This window comes from Aptenodytes forsteri, unplaced genomic scaffold, assembly GCF_000699145.1.
Source record: "Aptenodytes forsteri isolate BGI_AS27 unplaced genomic scaffold, ASM69914v1 Scaffold147, whole genome shotgun sequence".
Lineage (NCBI taxonomy): Eukaryota > Metazoa > Chordata > Aves > Sphenisciformes > Spheniscidae > Aptenodytes > Aptenodytes forsteri.
In genome coordinates this window covers 2083571-2102055 of record NW_008795320.1, presented here as the reverse complement: position 1 = coordinate 2102055, position 18485 = coordinate 2083571, and the positions used below count along the sequence as shown (strand labels likewise).

At 58.6% G+C, this 18485-nt stretch overlaps 2 protein-coding genes across 2 annotated transcripts in view; one reads left to right on the top strand and one right to left on the bottom strand.

Moving 5' to 3' along the window:
• HCN2 (hyperpolarization activated cyclic nucleotide gated potassium channel 2) overlaps positions 1-2284 on the top strand; it is an 8390-nt gene extending 6106 nt beyond the window's left edge. Inside the window, 5 exon segments of the mRNA XM_019472227.1 lie at positions 79-225; positions 407-647; positions 828-950; positions 953-982; positions 1125-2284. Of these exon segments, the coding sequence (XP_019327772.1) occupies positions 79-225; positions 407-647; positions 828-950; positions 953-982; positions 1125-2071 (1488 nt within the window). The 3' untranslated portion in view covers positions 2072-2284.
• Positions 2285-3830: 1546 nt separating this feature from the next.
• Positions 3831-18485, bottom strand: part of POLRMT (RNA polymerase mitochondrial) — a 21313-nt gene continuing 6658 nt past the window's right edge. The window contains exons 5-21 of the mRNA XM_019472218.1: positions 16922-17108; positions 16269-16418; positions 15935-16102; positions 15417-15587; positions 14436-14675; positions 13408-14187; positions 12742-12864; positions 10672-10794; positions 9522-9701; positions 8648-8734; positions 8240-8353; positions 7510-7559; positions 7122-7220; positions 6714-6786; positions 6113-6195; positions 5457-5527; positions 3831-4599 (exon numbers count right to left, since the gene is read on the bottom strand). Of these exons, the coding sequence (XP_019327763.1) occupies positions 4550-4599; positions 5457-5527; positions 6113-6195; positions 6714-6786; positions 7122-7220; positions 7510-7559; positions 8240-8353; positions 8648-8734; positions 9522-9701; positions 10672-10794; positions 12742-12864; positions 13408-14187; positions 14436-14675; positions 15417-15587; positions 15935-16102; positions 16269-16418; positions 16922-17108 (2749 nt within the window). The 3' untranslated portion in view covers positions 3831-4549. The remainder of the gene's footprint in view (positions 4600-5456; positions 5528-6112; positions 6196-6713; positions 6787-7121; positions 7221-7509; positions 7560-8239; positions 8354-8647; positions 8735-9521; positions 9702-10671; positions 10795-12741; positions 12865-13407; positions 14188-14435; positions 14676-15416; positions 15588-15934; positions 16103-16268; positions 16419-16921; positions 17109-18485) is intronic.

Here is an 18485-nt window from a genome sequence, read left to right as displayed (position 1 = left end):
CGGGGGACGGGGGGGGACGGGGGGTCCCGGCGCCGCAGCCCCAGCCTGTCTGGGTGCTGACGCCACCTCTCCCCGCAGTACAAGCAGGTGGAGCAGTACATGTCCTTCCACAAGCTGCCCGCCGACTTCCGCCAGAAGATCCACGACTACTACGAGCACCGCTACCAGGGCAAGATGTTCGACGAGGACAGCATCCTGGGGGAGCTCAACGAGCCCCTGCGTGAGGTAAGGGCCCTGGGGGCCAAGCACCTCTTGTTCCAGCTTTGCAGCTCCAAGTGTGAGTATGTCCATGCGCAGAGTCTGTGTGCTGGGATGTCTGCGTGCACTGACACCTCTGTGTTTGTGAGCCTGCCCTGGGGGGGAGCCATGTCCCTGCCTCCTGGTCCCTCACCTCCTTTCCCTGCAGGAAATCGTGAACTTCAACTGCCGCAAGCTGGTGGCCTCGATGCCGCTGTTTGCTAACGCGGACCCCAACTTCGTCACGGCGATGCTCACTAAGCTGAAGTTTGAGGTGTTTCAGCCGGGCGACTACATCATCCGCGAGGGCACCATCGGCAAGAAGATGTACTTCATCCAGCACGGGGTGGTCAGCATCCTCACCAAGGGCAACAAGGAGATGAAACTCTCCGATGGCTCCTACTTCGGAGGTGAGTGCTGCAGGGGGCTGAGCCTGGGTCCCCTCCCAGGGTCTGTGAGAGGCACCAGGATGCCTCTGCTGTCCTGGGGCACCCACCACTCAATGGTTCTCGTCCCTTGCTCCTGGCCTGCCCCTGTTTCCAGTCCTCGCTGGCAGTGTTTTGACTTTGGCACCGGTGTGTTCTCTGCAGAAATCTGCCTGCTGACCCGCGGCCGGCGCACGGCCAGTGTCCGGGCAGACCCCTACTGCCGCCTCTACTCGCTCTCGGTGGACAACTTCAACGAGGTGCTGGAGGAGTACCCCATGACCTCCCGGCTGCCCCCCCCACCCGCCTCGACCGCATCGGTAGGGCACAGGGGGCTCTTGGGGGTGGGGGCGAGGGGGCTGTCCTGGCAATGTGGGACAGCCATGGCTGGGGTGGGGGTGCCAGCGCAGCCCCAGCGCAGGGGGTCTCATAGCACTCCCCATCCTGGCCCCCTCCCTGCAGGGAAGAAGAACTCGATCCTGCTCCACAAAGTGCAGCACGACCTCAACTCGGGCGTCTTCAACAACCAGGAGAATGAGATCATCCAGGAGATTGTCAAGTACGACCGGGAGATGGTGCAGCAGGCGGAGCTGCAGCAGCACACGGCCATGTACAGCCCCGTCCAGCCCCAGGTCACCTCCGCCATCGCCACCCTCCAGCAAGCCGTCGCCATGAGCTTCTGCCCACAGATGGCCAGCCCGCTGGTGGGCTCCATGGGCCTGGGCTCGCCCCACATGATGCGTCGCCTGCAGTATGCCCAGGCTGTGCCCAGCCCCTTCGCCGTCTCCCCCGTCTTGCTGCAGCAGAGCCCCCTGCAGCAGCCGCAGCCCCCTGTGCCCCATGCCAACCCCTCGCCCTCGCAGGACCAGGCGCAGCCTGTGGCCCTGCCCGCCTCCACCAGCGCCTTTGCCACAGCCAGCCCGCCGTCCCAAAGCCCCCTGGCCAGCCGGACGTTTGCCTACGGAGGTGCCCCGGGGCAGCTGGGCTCCCAGCTCTCCCTCCGCCCCCAGGAGGTCGCGGGCTCGCCCCGGCTCGTGGCCGCCCACAAAAGCACACAGGCGCTGCACACCAGCAGCCTCAGCCAGGATTCGCGGCCGCTGTCGGCCTCACAGCCCTCCCTGCCCCACGGGCTGGTGGCCGGCAGCACCCAGAGCCCTCCAGCCTCGGCCCGCGAGTCCTGCGCCTCCATCGGCGGGGGCCCAGCCGCTGCCTCGCCGGGCCCCGGCCCCCCGTCCGGGCTGCGGAGCCAGGTGCCCTCACGGGGGGCTCCGGCCCACCCGGCATCCACGGGCTCAGTGCACACAGGGCCGCCTGCCCTGCCGCAGGACTCGGCGGCAGCCCGCAAGGATTCGGCGGCCAGCACGCCCGACACGGACCCAGCCAAGTCCAGGCTGTCTTCCAACTTGTGACCTCCGCGCCACGCCGGGCGCGGGGACAAGTGCACGGGAGGGGGCTGCAGCAGTGAGTCCTGTCTCGCCCCGTGCCCATCCTGCACCGCCCTGCCGAGGAGCACTGGGTGAGGGCCGTGGCTGCCCCACCAGCTGCCTCCTCCCACCGCGGCCCCAGCCCCACTCCCCGGCTTCCTCCCGCCGCACGCTGCAGAGTGGGGTAGCTGCCGGGGGTGGGCAGCACCTGCACCCCTCCACCCACAGCCCCCCCACCCCCCCCCCCACCACTGGGACACAGTGGGGGGGCCGGGCTGAGCCCCCCAGCTGCGTCGCCTCTGACCAAAGTCTGGCCCCATCTCCCGCCCCCCATGGCGAAGCCCTGCTGCCCCCAGCCTCCCCGGCTGCTCCATAGAAGCCACAGCTGCATCATCCCCTGTGATCAACTCTGTGTATGATATATATGACCTGGATACATACCCGTACGTGCGCATCCGCAGGACACCTCCCTGGGGCTTTAGGCACGCTGGCCAGCCCCAGTGCCTGCACCTATCCCTGCTTCCCCTCCCACAGACCCCAGGCGAGGGGTGATGGTCCAGGACTGGAGGTAAGTTGGGGGGGCGGGGGGTGTCTGAGGGACGGTCACCCTGAGGCTCACACACACACGCTGTTCCCCCAACCCGACCCCAGGGCTGGGGGGGTAAATGCAGCCCGACTTCCCCATAGTCAGCGTTAGGACGGAGGCAGACGCTGGAGCCTGGGGACCCGAGCCCTGGGGCTACCCCATGGGCAGGCGCTGCCCCACAGGCAGTCCCAGCTGTACGTGCCTCTGTGTGTGCACCTACAGATTGGGGGGGGGGTGCGCGTGGGGTGGGGTGGGGTGTGCACACACACATGCGCCTCTCTGCCTAGCACTCTGGAGCCTTCCACGTTGAATGTATGCAGCGACTGCGAGCGAGGGGCCACGCGCCAGCCCAATGCCCTGTAGCTGTGCAGCCGGCAGGACAGGGCCCCGCTCCAAGCATCCACCTTTCCATCCAGCCCATCCTGTGCAATAAACGTCAGCAACTGACAGAGCTACACACGACTCCGTCTCTGCTTCTCCTTCACAACCGTCCCTCCCTGCCGTGGCTCCGGCTGTTCCCGCTCCCCCCGCCCAGGCCTGGGAGCCCTGCCACTGGGCACAGCCCCAGGCTGGGCTGGAGGAGGCAGCTTTGTCCTTTGAAGAGCTGCTTCCCTGCCAGAAAAATGACAAGGCAAAAAGCCTCTTCCCAGCACCTTTCTCCTTGCTGGAAGGGCTGTGCCCCCCTGTCCAGTGTCAGCTGGACACCACAGGGCTGCAGTGGGGAAGGAGGTGGGAGTAGGCTGTAAACTGGAGCCAAGCACTGAGCTCCAGCTGCAAGATTTCCAAACATCAACTGCTGCAGGAGCTGGGACACAAACATGCAGCCCCACAGACTGTGGAAGGCCACAGTCTGTGAGACAGGAGACTCCGGGCTAGAAACACAAGGGCCAAGTGGATGCAGTCAGCCCCTGCAAGAGCCCTGCTCCCACTGCAGCTGTGCCAGCCAGTCTGTGCTGTGGGAGAAGTTTTGTCTCTGTTTGTGCTACAAAAGCATTTCCAGAATGTGACACTGCTGTGGATAACTGAAGCCCAACCAGTCAGCAAAACAGTGGCAGCCTGGGGAGACATCAGTCCCACCTCCCCAGCACAAGGAGGGGAGAGCCCAGACACCCTGCAGACTTCAGGCAAAGATGCAGAGAAGGACACAGTTTCCATCTAGTATTTCAAAAAAACCCATTTTATTTACAGTATTGTACACTTCCACCCCCGTGTTAGTGGTTTTCCCTGCCTGAGACCCAGTAAGCAGAATTTAAACCGATCCCTGGAAATGAGAGCCAGGAGCCGCAGAGGCTGTGCTACAGCAAGAGCAGTGATAGTGCCCAGCAGCTGGAGCGGGGCATGGAGCCTAGCACCCACCCTGCAGCCAAGAGCAGGGCAGAAAAGGGCAGGAGGCTCCTGCTGTGGCCACGGCCGGCTGCCTGCCCCTCCAGGCAGGGGCCTAACGCTCCAGGAGGTCTGAGCCCCGCTGGTGGAGAGGAATGGAGAGGGATGGCAGCCCAGGACAGGCGCTAGCCAGGCAAGCTCTGGAGCTCGCAGTACAAGCAGGCACGTTGTGTCCCTTTGACCCCACACCAGAGAGATGCAGCCCTCCCCAGGGCTCGATGCCCTCTCCCCTTGCCTGGATGCAGGCAGTAACAGCAAACAGTGCAGACACCCTGTCCCCCACCAGCCCCTCGTGGCTGCTCCCGCGCTCCTCGAGGAGTCCCAGTTTGCCCCAGCATCTCGGTGTTGGGCAGGTATGTTTTGCTGGGCTGGCAGCTGTACCCACTTTCCCCATGAGACGCAGGACAGAGGGGCCTCGCAGGCCAGTGCCTACCGCAGCCTCTGAGGCAGCCGGCAGTCCAGAGGTAGTCCAGGGCCCCGCTGGCTGCCAGGGCTCAGCTGAAGAAATAGGTGGAATCCATCACCTTCTTCAGGTTGAATTTGCCTGGCAGAAGCAAGGGAGAGGAGAGGTCAGAGTAGAGCAGAGATGGGGCAACTGGGAGAAAAGCTGCCTCGAGCCCCACTTCAGCTTCCTGCAGAAAACTACTTCAGCTCAGCCCTGCTGCAGGGTAGGTCAAGACAGCAGGGATCTTAGAGGTCTTCCAGGAACTGATGTCCCTCCAAATTTATCTAGGACAGTGGTAGAAAAGCAAGACAGAAGAGACACAGCAAGGCAGGGAAGGAAGAGAGGAGCACGTGGCCTCAGGGTACGAACCATCCCTGCCACTGGATCACGCTGCCTCTGGGGCTGACCACGGTGGCTGCTCAACAGCACGGGTCAGCGCTCCGCCAGCCTGTTCCGTTTTGCAAAGACAGAACAAAGGTTAGCCAGATGATCTGGCAGAGGCAGGGCTGAGAGATTAGCAGGAGTTAAACTAATTGCTTTAATCCCATTGCATGTATATCATCTAGATCCTGGCGATTACCATGCTGAGTGCCTCCCTCCCATCTCCAGGCAAATGCCTCGTGGTTGGAAACAGATGGGAGAGAAACAACAAGACAGGACGGGATGAGCTGGGTCAGCCTGGGGAAAATCCCAGGGGCTCAGCTCCAGGGAAGGCAGGGACTGCTCACAGGGATGCTACAGGGGAACACCTTAAGGCACTGCCCCATGGCTCTGCAGTCCAGCACAGGCAGGAAAACCTGATCTTAGGGGACAGCTTTAGCATGGCTGGCCAGACCCTCACTGTGTCCAGCTTCAGACACCACATAAGCTCAGTGATTTTGGGGGCCCCTCCCCATCTCATTCCCCGTGTGTCCAAACTGCTCCTGAGCTTTGCAGTTCCTGTCCTGTGCTCCTACCTGTCTTGGGGACATTCGACAGCTGCTCCATCAGTTTCTTCTGCCAGAGGGCTCTAGTCTCTCTGCCGGGGCTGGATGAACCAGAAGGAAAGCAAATCAACATGGGAGCTCTGGGAGAAGGTGCACTCTCCTCTGCTCCCCAGTGCAGGCCCCTGACAACAGGATTCAGCTCTTCCAAAACACATTACACACCCTGCAGCAGGAGCTCAGCCCCTGCCACAGCAGCCCTAGGCAGGTGCCGAGGCGTCTACAGACCCTGCCCAGGATTGGGTCAGTCTGTGCTGTCTGTCTGGCTCTGCGGTGGTAACTGAGGGCCACACGCTGGGCCGACCCAACACGTATCTTCACTGCTCCTTACTGCCTCATTCACAGGGGGGAACGCAAGGCACAGACATTATGGCCCGCCCCAAGCCCACTGAGGGATTCAAGCACCAAACCCTACCTCAGTTCTGCAGCAAAAAGATGCAGACACCTTGTTTTTCACACCAAGGTCTAAGGCAATTTGGGCATCAGTCAAGAAGGAAGCACAACTTCCCTCCAGAGCAACCCCCAGGCAGATGACACAACCCGTGAACGTCTGGGCACAACAACCCCCAGGAGAGGGAATCGGCGTGGGTAAGGAGAGTGGTGAGGGTTCGCCAACAGGCAAGGAATACCTGCAGTACTTCTCCAGCATGAACTCGGACAGATCCTGCAGGATCTTCTCACTGTGCAGAGCCACAAATTGCTGCCGACAGATCTGATCCAGGGAGCAACGGTGAGTCGCAGGTTAACAGGTGTTTTCCCCTCCTTCCCCTCAGTGCTTCTCAGCCAAGACAGGTCAGAGGTGAGGGGCAGGGAAGGCAGCGGGCAAGAGTGGGAAGGGGGGGCTGCCGGACAAGGGTGAAGGGAATCAGCCTGGGGAGGTGGGAAGCAGAGGCTGACCCCCATTTATCAGTCTACTGTACAACAGCCCTTGCAGCACTCCAGGGGAAAGAGCCCAGGGTAGGACAGAGGCACTGACTCTGCTAGGCGCTGTGTTTAGTGCTGTTTTACAGGCGCAGATTCTCCCTCGCACCCTCCTTGAAGGGTGGGAGGAGATGGGGCTATGGCACCAGGAAATCAGCTGCAGCCACCAGCAAGCACCCCAGGTTCACCTTGCCTGGGTAAATAAATCAGCCTATGGAGCAAAGCCCAGGGGAGGCAAGGGCTGGCAAGTGCCCAGAGGACAGATCAGCAAGATCCCTGCTCACAAGGGACCCGGGAGGACACTTTTACCTGGTTCATGACATCCACAGTGAGCGCGTGAGTCCAGTAGCAATCATGGACTGAGACGAAGGTCAGACCCTGCCTGGGAAGCAGCAGAAGGTGCCATGAAGTGGTGCTGAGAGGCCCCTCTCTGCGATGTCCCCTACCCCATGTAGACTCTCGTGCTGGGACATAAACAGGGACCACACAAGGAGGGGGACTCCCTGGACAGCGCCTGCAGATCTTCAGAGAGAGACGGCTAACCCCATGATCTCCCTGTCCCTGCCCTGCCACCTCTCAACCCTTCTCTGCCAGAAGGCCCAAACACCTACCCACCAGGGAAACCTCTCCCACATCACACACCTTGCCCTGGTGACGCTCTCCCAGCAGAGACCGAGTCCTGGAGCCAGGGAAGAACCCCAGCTGCCTGCTCCCTACCTGAGGCAGTGCAGAGCCGTGAGCATCATGTGCGTGGAGTCCAGGGAGTGGATGAAGTTGGGTGGGAAGGCATTCTTCTGCTTCACTGTATCAGGCTTCCTGCAGCAGAGTGGGAGACGGGAGGAGCTGGGGCACTTCCAGGGCCAAAGATGAGAGCACCAGCACAGCCAGTGCCAGCCAAGACCTGGGATTGATGGGGGCAGCCCTGGAGGGCCCCAAGGCTCTGCTGAAGCACAGAGCCCCACTCCTCTGGCTGGCTTTCTGCAGCTCAGAGGGATACCAGGAGCTTTGGCACTCATTGGCAGGTTCCACTGGTGGGAAGGTTTTGTCCCCAAAGCACAGGCTGGGGACAGCAAGGGCTCAGTAAAGACAGTGGTTTCATACTTACTGGTTGCCGTTGGAGGTTTTCACGCTCAAGTTCTGCATGCTGCAATTCAGCTGCAGGGAGAGAAAAAGGGGATCAGCTGTCACATTGCTCTGCCCAGCCCGCACAAGGTGCTCAGCACTGCCCCGTACTTCTGGAGAAGCAATTGCACCGACCACGAACTACTCTGCCCTGCGGGAAATGTCCCTGGCTGCAACAAGGGGCCTGGGCAGGGACCTTGCCAGGGCATCCCAGTCACCATGGCAGCTGTCACTCCTCAGTGACACCTTGCCTGTTTCCCCTCCTGAGGATGCTGGCAGGCACCCTTCACCCCTTCCCAGTGATACCCTGATTCACCCCTGCAAGGGCTAAAAGAAGGGCCCCTGGAGGTGAGCAGCTATGAGGACGAGACAGGCTGGGGAGATGTGAGTCAGTGCAGCAGCGCGTGGGAGGCGAAAGCAGCAAGACTGAATCACGCGAGCCCTGAGGAAGGCTCCTTGGTGCGGGGAACGGGCCCGTGCCCCAGCTGCCTGAGTGGGACGGGAGCAGCAGAGCTTCCTCACCAGCCCACCCACACACTCCAGTCTCTGCAGGGAGGATGTGCCTGCACACACAAATCCTACCTGCTCTGCAGGCTCACCCGCAAGTGATGCCAACCTGCCGGGCTTTAGCTTGCTGCCCTGAAGCCCGACTGCCCTCTCCCTGCTCCCCACCACGGCAGAGGGAGGGGGCACACTGCACACCAGATACTCACCACAGTGGACCTGGAGCGATAGTAGGGCTGCACGATGGGTAGACCCAGTGGCGTGACCCACTCCACTGTCCGTCCCGACTGGGCAATGAGCTTGGCACTCTCCGTCAGCCAGTTCTTGAGGGAAGTGGGGAAGAAAGCAGCTGGAGTTAGCATAGGCAGCTGGAAGACCCCATCCCCTCCCAGCACAGGTGAGCCCGACTCCTGCCACCAACTGTGACAGTCCAGCGCTTACGGGGGAGTTTGGCCCTGCAGCAGGCACAATCCCACACCTCTGGGCTGGGACAGGAGGATCCTCTGTTGGCCAGGACCCAGAGGAACCATCTCTCCCCATGGAGCATCCCCTGGTCTATGTATGGGTGGTCCAGGGAAGAAAAGGCAGAGAGAGATAAGAGGAAACAGGCACCTTACCTGGATATCTCGAGTTGCTGAGAACATCTCCTTGATGCCATTGAACACCTGCTTTACGAGGTAGTGAGATGCTTCCCACAAGTATTCCTGCACAGACCAAAGGCAGAGCGAGGGGTCAGGCAAAGGGGCAGCAAAAGATGCGAAGCAAAGGGATGGGACCTAGGGTAAGCTAAAAGAGCATCTCCCTACTCTCCGATGCCTCAAAATTGCCTCCATCACAGACTGTGCTAAGTCTTGAGCTGTTGCAGATGGCTGTGGGTTGTGATGGAGGGAGGCTGACATCAGCATTTCAGATGGCTCCTTGTCTGAGGACAGGCTCATCTCTGTGTAACGTCCCTGGACGAACAGGAGGCTCTTGCTGCCTCATCTGCCCCAGGAATGTAACACACGGCAAAAACACTCCCCACACCAACATGCCACGGCAAATCACCCACTCAGCAAGGACTGTCTCACAGTGGGGTCACAGAACAAGAAACAGGTGCCAGGAGGTGCAAGCCTCCAAGAGCTCTGCTAGAGTCAAGGGCCACTTCCAGAAGGAAGAGCACAGCCACAAACCTTGTTTTGCATCTGAAACACCAGCTGAGGCTGTCATGCCACCAAGCTGGGCCCGGGAAGGATGAGGAGCAGCCCCACCTGAAGAATCCCTCCCCACCCACAAGTGCTGGCAGACAGCTCTCCTGCAGGCTGGACAAGCCTGGCACAGGCATGGGGGGGGTCAGTCCTGCATGTCCCTCTGCTAGCTGAGATTTGGGGGGGCAAGGAGAGGGCAAGGCAGGAAGGAAACCCACAGTTAAGGGCAGTGCAGGTATGTCTCCCAGCAGGGACTGAGAGCTGAGCAAAACACTGCTGGGGGAGGCCAGGGCAGGCATGCTACCTCAGGGAACTCATCAATCTCCTTGAGACGCTTCTCCATCTGCAGCCGCCCGCCGTAGCGTGTGACACCGTACACCACTGTCATCACCGTCTGCTTCACCACCTTGCGGTTGACAAAGCCTTGCAGCACCTGGGCAATCTTCACTCCCTGTTCAGCATCCTTCTTCCGAAACTCCTCCACCTGAGGAGGAGAGCGCCCCGGGAGGTCAGCCATGCTGGCCCAAGTCCCCTTCATGGCTGGGGGAGAGTCAGGGGGGCCACATGAGACCCTCCCAGCTATGCGCTGCCTGGCCTGAACTCCCATCAGAAACCCTGCAGCCCATCTTCACCAGCCCTGGTTAGCAGAGATCATCTGCTGAAGGGATCAAGAGGCATCCATATCTCACAGATAACCGTGCCCGCAGGGCCCAGAGCCTTCCATTGCTGCCTCAGCAGAGCAGTGTCACTTGGCAGCTGGGTGGTGCCGGACGTCACAAGGACATGGCACTAGGACTGTGGCTCAGGACTCAGGTTCTCCCACCTCTGCCACCCCCAGTGACAACTCTGAGCAAACCATGCACCGTCCATGTGCTCCTCCCACCCGCTGCTGCGGTGCTGCCTGGATAAAACATGCTGAGACCTAGAAGGGAGAGCCAGGGGTTCGATACCAGTTGAGTGAGTCTGGTAGATCTCAGCACACTTCACATCATGTCTTGCCAAGAAAACTGAAGACTTAGCAGCAGTGCCAAAAGGCTGAATCTCTCCCCCCTCCCTCCTACCCAGCTCAAACGAAGAAAATCCTATAACCTGCGGGCCAGCCAGCTGTGATCAAGAGATGAGGAACACTCTTTGCTCTCTTCCACCTCTCTACCCTACTTCTCCCAGACTTCATTCAGGACAAGTGAGGACAACAGAAATCCCAGTGGATTTCTCATAGGTACCTCCGTCAGGACAGATCTCCAGCCAGATCCCCACTGCAGCTGCTGCAGTGGTTCCCATTTGGGGAGGGAGAGACTCTCTGCCTGTGACCAGCTCGTGCTTTCCCAGCCCTCTGTATGCTGGTCTTACCTCGACCTTTCTCCTTGGGAGCTGGAGTGACCCTGTGCAACACACTGGCAAGGGGGGGAGGCAGGTCCAAGAGGACACCTCCCCATGTCTCCACTGTGCCTCACCTGCTGGGCCACCGCACTGTAGACATCCTGGGGGACACTGCAGGGCATCAGATTGACGGACATGGCGCCAATAAGGTCCCGGCCAAGAGCTGCATAGTGCTGCAGACCATTGCAAGAGCCATCCTGCGTGTGGGAAGAGAGCAGGGTGGAAACAAGGTGTTAGTGTGTAGATGGAGCCCTGCTCATCCACCCCCGCTCAACAACACAGATACACTTGGCTCAGAAGGTTATTGCCATTTTTCCCCCCCCTCTCTTGGGACAGGTTTACAGCTGATCTTCCAGCAGTGGCCAGGGCCACACCAGTTTCCATTTTCCTTCTAGCCAGTTTTCCTGTCTGGGTCTCATCACTAACTACTGCTGCCTATGAGGTTTAAAAAAAGAAAACCTCACATCACACTGTCCCCTCTGTGAATTTTCAGACATCAGAGCTCTGTGGAAACAGTGAAAAACAGAAAATTTGGAAAACAACAAATCTGTCTGGGATGCTAAAAGAAGCCCCAAGAGCCGACAGTCAAAACAACCTCAGGAAAACCCAGGAGCGGGATCAGAGGCAGGAAGAGGCAGGCCAAGCTGAAGATCACTCAGCAAGCCACAGCTGACTCTGAGGCTCCAGTTAGCTGTGCTGCCTCTGCTCCACGGCTGATGAAAACATCCTTCTGACAGAAACCAGCTCCGACCCAGCCTTTCCCAAAGCTGCAGTTACAGAGGCACGCCGACCGATCTGTCACAGCAGCTGCCCTGACAGCCCTCCTGGGACCAAGATCAGCTTGGATGAGATAGGCAGGACCTGAATGATGGCGTGGGAAGGTCCTGCTGTTCCCCAAACAGCACCAGCAGAAACGTTTCTCACAAAAGATGCGCTGCTGCTTTGGACCATCCCTGCTCCTCCTGTGCTTGGGCTCTGCCTGGTCAAAGGGAGCCTGCAGGATCAACCCTCCTCTCCCTCTCCTCCCCACACCCTGCAGTGCAGCAAGTTGCAGAGCCGAGAACTGACAGGGCTCCGGCAGCCCTGCCGCAGCAGAAGAGCTGCCTCTATTAACCAAGTGCTGATGACTCAGGTAGAAAGAGACTCGGGTGCCCTCCAGAAGAAGTCCTTGCTTGAATTTCATTAACGGCACCCTCCACACCCCCCCGACTGCTCTCTTGATCTTTTGTTGTCATAACAATATCAGTTTAGACAGTCTCATACATATTCCAGACCACTGCTACTGGCAGAATACATCCTGTTCTCCCCCCACACTTCATTAGGGCCATCTGATCTTCTAATGAGATAAATGAGCAAGCCCCTCTCACCAAGAAAACAATTAATCATTGTCTCCCATGCAGCAAGGGGATTTATCGGTGCAGGCAGACAGCTGGCTGGGCAGCAGCTGCAAAGAGAGCTGCAGATCTGCTGGGACGCAGCAGGGAGAAGGGCTGAGTGCTGGCTAACGGGAGCGGCTGCCTGGCTCCTCTCTCCAGCTGGGAAGGACAGATGCCTTCAGAGAGCTGAGCAGCACCTGAATGATTGCGCTTGCCCCGCTCAGAGTATGGGCACATCTGGGACCGAGCAGTACAGGGCACATGGTGAATGACAGCCACGTCACTGAATGCGGGGGACAGATCAGCTCTGTCGCCCTGCCCTTCTTCAGAGGTCCAGACCTCCCATCTTTTGCTCCAGCCTCAGCACAGCTCCAAGCACTTCAGATGGGCAGGTGCTGCCATGCACCCACGCCACGTCCCACCCAGCCAGGGTCGGGCTGATTTCCAGTCCTGATCCCATGACTGGAGAAGCTAAGACTGGCCCAGCTCCCACCCTGTGGGCAGCTGACAGCGATCTCCCAGACAGGCTCTGCCCCAGCCAAAGGAAGCAAAGCAGCACTTAACTGTACTGGCTCATTAATGGCTGCATGCAGCAGCAAATTACTGGAGTTCTCAAGCCAAGATGCCTGTAGACTGCACTCCCATTCTTAAGAAAGCCTGGCCACATGGCGTAGTAAATGCAGCACTGGAGACCTGCATGCTTCTGCCCTGCCCATTTTCCTCTCCCCGCTCAACCACACGGGCCATGCGGATCCGTTGGGCTCCCACCTGGTGAACCGGGAAGTGAGAAATGTAGGCTGCTGGATCTGGGGACCGCGAGGCTTTGGCGATTTCCATGCAGCACGCCAAGGCTTGCCAGGGTTCGTCGGTGTTCATCCACCACTTCCTGCCCTGGGAAAACAAAAGCACACGCTGGTAGGAGCGGGCAGTGCTCTTGTAGCACCTCAAAGCAAAGGCAGGAGCCCCTGTGCTCTCAGGATATACTGGGCAAGCACCTCCTCCCACCATGCCTCCATTTCCCTAATATTTCATCGTGTTTTCAGATAGAAATGTGTTATTTAGGAAACTCTGCAATGCTTTGTTTCCCCTTTTTCCTCTCAAAGCATTATCTTTCAAAAGGTTTTTGTTTCAAAATTGATTTGATTTCCATTCTATTTTACTTTCTAGAAGCTATGCTAAGTAAGAGGAATGGTTAAGTCTCCTCCGAAATGAAAGAACACTGATCCCTTTTTTTGCTTAGCATATTTGGACAATTCCTATTTGGACTCAAACACAGAGGAACTTCCCTGCTTTTCAGTTCGGTCACTGAAGAACCTCCCAACCTGCTGGGGGCTAGCTGCAGGCTCCTGGAGCCCACGCTATTCTCCTGCCATTCAGGGTCCCACCACTCCACCCCAAGAGAAAGCAGAGCCCTGCCAGCCATTCCCCTCCTACTGTGAGCGGGTGGTCGGCTGAGTCCAGGATCTCCTCCATGATTTCATTGGCGTACTCCAGCCGCTCCTGCAAGGCGTTGTTCTTCTTCAACCCCGTGAGGTTAACGAGGTGGATCTTCAGCCAGTCAAGGCCCTTGGGCCCCAGTGGCTTTCCCTCTGCAAAAAGCAGGATGGCCCGGGTGACATCGTTACCGAGGTGGTTGAAATAAGGTGGGCAAGGGTAAGTCCTGCCTCGGAAGTCCATGTTGTGAGGAAACCAGAACACCTTGTCCCTGACGTAGTTGGCGATGGAGAGCTTATACAGCGCATCCATGCGCAAGCTGTGCATTTCAGCTGTCTTCTTCTTGTACAGCAACAACTCGTGCTTCTGGGACTTGTTGCAGGTAGAGGAATTGCTGGGAGCAGCAGGAGGCCTGGGGGCCTCAGAGATGGGCGGTGGGATGTCCAGCTTCTCATTGCCTTTGTCATTGAAGATGGAGATGATGATATCCAGCACTGGCTGGTTAATCTTCCAGGCGCAGTTGCCCAGCTGGTTCAGGGCATCCAGCACGGGGTGGAGGTTCACCGGAGGACACTGCTCCAGAAGCAGCTGGTGCTGGATGGCCCCATCCACAAAGCGCATCAACTTGGTGTCATTCAGGGCAAAGGCACCAAAGTGGGGGGAGGTCCAGGGTACCGGGGGGCACAGCATAGGTATGGCAGAGGAATTAAAGGTCAGCAAGGTCTCTGCAGCATCTGACACAATCTGGGAGAAGATGGGATGGGGCTTTATCAGCCCAACCTGAGAGGAGAATCAGAGAGGTAAAGGTCAGCAGTAGAGGATTAGGGCTGGAGTCTGGAAGAGCATATGGTCAATCAGCCATTACATAGCGATCATGCTACGCACTGACACTGTCCGCACAGAACCAGAGGCTCCTCTAAGCGTCCCTGAGCAGGAGAGGCAGCAGGGAGGGAAAAGGGCCTTGCAAAGGCCCAGTTCCGATGAAGAGGTGACCTGCACAGCCCCAGAGCCCCCAGGACAAGGCTCACCTGCCAGCTGCTGTGGAAGGAGTAGACGTGGTAGAGGACGGGGATAAGCCTGGGCTCCAGGCGAGGATTGAGGACGTTCCTCGGCACCTTGACAGCCTGCACCAGGAGTTCCAGCATGTGCATGCCCAGGCGCATGAGGAGCATGTACGGCCAACTGCAGTCCTTCAAGTTCAGGGAAGGCCCAAAGCCTGCTTCTGCCACCAGCTTCTCCCAATATTCCCGTGGCAAGTACCTGTCAGGCTGGGAGGTAGAAGGAGAAAATTGGGTCAGCTGGAGGGGCCAGTCACACCGCTCCCGGGGGTTTTGCTGGATGGGATCTATGTACCTGGAACATGGTTCTGAGAAGGATCCTCCTGTCTCTGTGTCCCTGTGAAGTCCTCCCTGACAGGGGTATTTGGGGAAGGACTGCTGACGTGGCTGGGGCAAGCCCGAGAACCCGCTTCTGCTGCAGGCCGGGACAGTGGCGCTGCAAAGCCCTTCCTCTCGCCACACCCCTGTGCCGACACCCTGTCCCCACACCATCCTGACCCTCCTTCCCAGACTGCAGGTCTGCCTCCCCCACCATGCCAAACGCACACAGCTCTGCAAACGACCTACTCATCCGGCCCTCGAGCTGCCCAAATCGGCGGCCTTGGCCCCTTTCTCCCTTCCCATCCTGCACTGCAAAGCACACCCTCCTCAAGCCCCAGAGCTCTCCTGCACAGGATGCCTGGCTCCAAGGGATCAACTCTGCCAATTTAAAACCCTCAGGCTCAGAAATACCCACCGCTATGCCAGAACCAACCTGCCTGTTGCCACGGGGCAGGGGGCCTGCCAAGCGTTAGATGGGGTCTTACTGGTTCTGGTGGCCTCTGCAGCAGCAGATTCCCAAAACCCGGACCTTGTGCTTGTGAGGAGGTGGACAAACTGCCTTGCCACATCTCTGCTCTGCTGCTCTGTAACCTGCAGGCCCCAGGACCCCCCTCTCCCAGGCATACCTACCTGGCTGTCCTTTGCCAGCAGGTGAATGTATTCCTCATAGACCTCCTGCACCTTCTCCAGCTGTCGGCTGCGCAGCTTCCTCTGGGTGATGTATCTGTTGTAGATTTTGGAGCCCAGCTCCCTGGCCAAGACAGCCAGGGATTCTCCTTGTGGAGAGAGGGTGTTGAGGATCTGAGAAAGGGGAAGGCAAAGAGGGTCTTAAGGAGGGAGGAACAGAAAGATGGAGCAGAGAGACAAAGTGGGAGTTAAAGCCCCTGTGTGGTGAGCATAGAAAGATGCCGATTCCCATGATGCTGAGCAGATCATGAGGAAGGAAACATGGCCAGGACAGAGCAGGGGCTTCTCTGGCTGCTCAGCACGGGGAGCAGACAGAGCCTGCACCTAATAACCTGGGCAAACTTTGAGGCTTGTGTTCTGATTCTGCTGGCCCGAGCGGGACATCAGTGCTTTGTGGCAACCTTATGGCCATCCGGGTGGCCCCGTTCCTGTAGATCTGTGAGGGCAGGGCAGGGTCCTACCTGCAGCATGATGCCCACATACTCCTCATCCGGCATCAGGCACAGGTAGGGGTAGAGAATGTTGTACCCCGACACCGTCTTGAGCTTGGACATGCTGTGCTTCGACTTCTGCAGGGCCTGGAGGATGGAGTCATGCCACTGGGAACGAAGGGTGGCCAGCAGTTTGCGCTACACAGAAATGGAAGCAAGACAGCAATGCTGTGGTGAGAGTGTGTCAGCAGGGAGCTGCCCCCCTCTTTAGGCCACCAACCCCTGCATCTCTTCCACAGGTCCTGAGGGCTGAACTGCCCCCCTTCCCTTCAGACATGCAGCCCCCAGACTCCCTGAGCTTTACCGCTTTAATGGCTTGCGGGGTCAGAGGTTTGGTTGACTCCACTGACTCGATGGTTATGGTATTGTCCAGCTCCATCTCCAGCTGCTGCTGAAAGCGCTCCTGCAGCTCCTGCACAGTGAAATCCAGCTTGGGGTATGGCACCATCTTCTCCTGCAAGAAGAGTGAGACATTAAGTGCCAAAAGCCAGAGGAAGAGAAGACGTGCTCATTCTCCCAGCTTTCCTGCAAGAGGCACGTGGCATGAGTCCCTGCTGAAGGCACCTTTCTGGGACCTCCGAGTCCAGAGGTCTGAGGTCTCTGGCTGGCAAACCCCAGGGACTCTGGAGTAACAGGCCTCTCCAGAGACTGCTATGTTCCTGTGTCATGACCAAGCATCCCCCCCAGGCACCCCCTCCAGCGTATGACCATCATCTTCAGCCCCCCCTGTCAGCCCTCCGCTTCTCTGTTGCTCTGTAAGGCTGTTGGTACGGCTATTCGCTTCCTCAGAACAAGGAGCTGCCTGATGATTTGTGTGGGCTATTGAGCAGAGATCGGGCTAAAAAGTTCTTCCCATATTACAGTCTGGGGCTGGACCTGAGGACACCTATGAACATCATTTGGCCAGCTCCAACACCTCTCCGAGCTGCAGAGACATCCCTGAGCTCTGTGGCTTACTTTGGAGTAGAAGTCCTGGAGCAGAGAAGACTTGCAGGTCTGGGGCTTGGGTGGAGGGGGCAGCTGGTAGTTGGGCTGGACAATCCTGATGGCCCTCAGCACCTTCTCCTTCTCATCTTCCTCAAACAGGCACTTTTGGAAGAGCTCATCCACGTGGAAGCCATCGTTCTTCAGCTGCTGCACACATCTGAAGAGGGGCAGATAAGATAGGCTTAATCTTTCACAGGGGACTGTGCATGTTGGACAGAAATCAGCACATAATGAGGCAGGGAACAAAGTTTTTAAACAGAAGACTAAGCGTGGAGAAAAGACAGATGGGGGTGACCCCTTCTGAGGAACCAAGAGCTTTGACTATATCAGGCTTTTCCTTCCTCACTTGTGCCCTCAACAGCATCACCCGGACCCACATGAGACACACCACAGGATAAAGAGCCACCCCTCCCAAATCCCTGGCAGCCACAAAAGCAAAACCCTCTCCCAAAGCAGGGCTTGGGGGCTGGCACCCACCAAGAATTAGCTCTGAGCACAGGGCAGGAGACTGATACATGGCTCCAGGCCGTTCCAGGAGGGCTAGTGGGGCCTCCCCATGCCGGGTTGTTCCCAGCAGCTTTCCTCTGTGCTACCCTTCATGCCAGGGCAGCTGCAGGAGGGTGCAACCTCTCACACTTGTTGGAAGGGCTCTGATAGCTCTGGGAGCGGGATGTGCCCCATGCACTTGCCCTGGGATGCCTCTTCCCTTCTCCTGCATGCTCCTCAAAGCATGCTCCATGCAGCAACCACTGAAAGCCTTGCAGCAACTTGTACCTGACCGCGCCAATGTCTGCCCAGCCCCAGACGGGGGAAGAACGGTGCAGAAATGGGCATAACTGGGAAACCCACAGAAGGCAGGTGCCTCAGTCCACCAAGAGCATGACTGTCAGGCAGCCTGGCAGCAGGACACCGTCCTGCGGGAACACAGGAGCTCTCCTCCACACATGGCCAGGAGACAGCTCTCAGGGGAGCTGCTTCCAGAGCACAGCCCATCCCGACAAGGTCACCCACCTCAGGTTACAGCGATCAATTATCCACCCCTCCAGCCCGCACCTCTGCTGAGCGGGCGGCTTTCACCTTCACACTTGGGTGGGGAGACTGAGCTCCGCTGCTGTTGTGAGACTGAGCAAAAAGATGCAGGTTCCTTCACCCTCAGGTAACCCTGCTCTCCCTTCCAGCCCGAGGCAGCAGAAGGGAACCCATGGGGCTGGTCACAGCTTGGGCAAAGGGGCAGGGGACTGCGATCGTGCACTGAGCCTGGGAGCCAGGAACAAAAGCAACAGCTCGCAGGGCTGCAGCAGGAACAGCCTGAGCACCAGGAGCAGCTGCAGCGCCTGCGAGGCAGCTCTCTTCCCTGCAGCCCCCATCGCTGCCGGGGACCAGAATCCCCTGCACACGCCAAGATCCCCCACTCCCCAGCCCCACAAAGGATGCTGCAGGACCACATTATCCTGGCTCTGCTGGGCTGGAGGCAGGATCCAGGGCGCAGCAGAGCCCAGGTGACAGCAGCACCAGCCAGGCCCCAGCCCAGGCC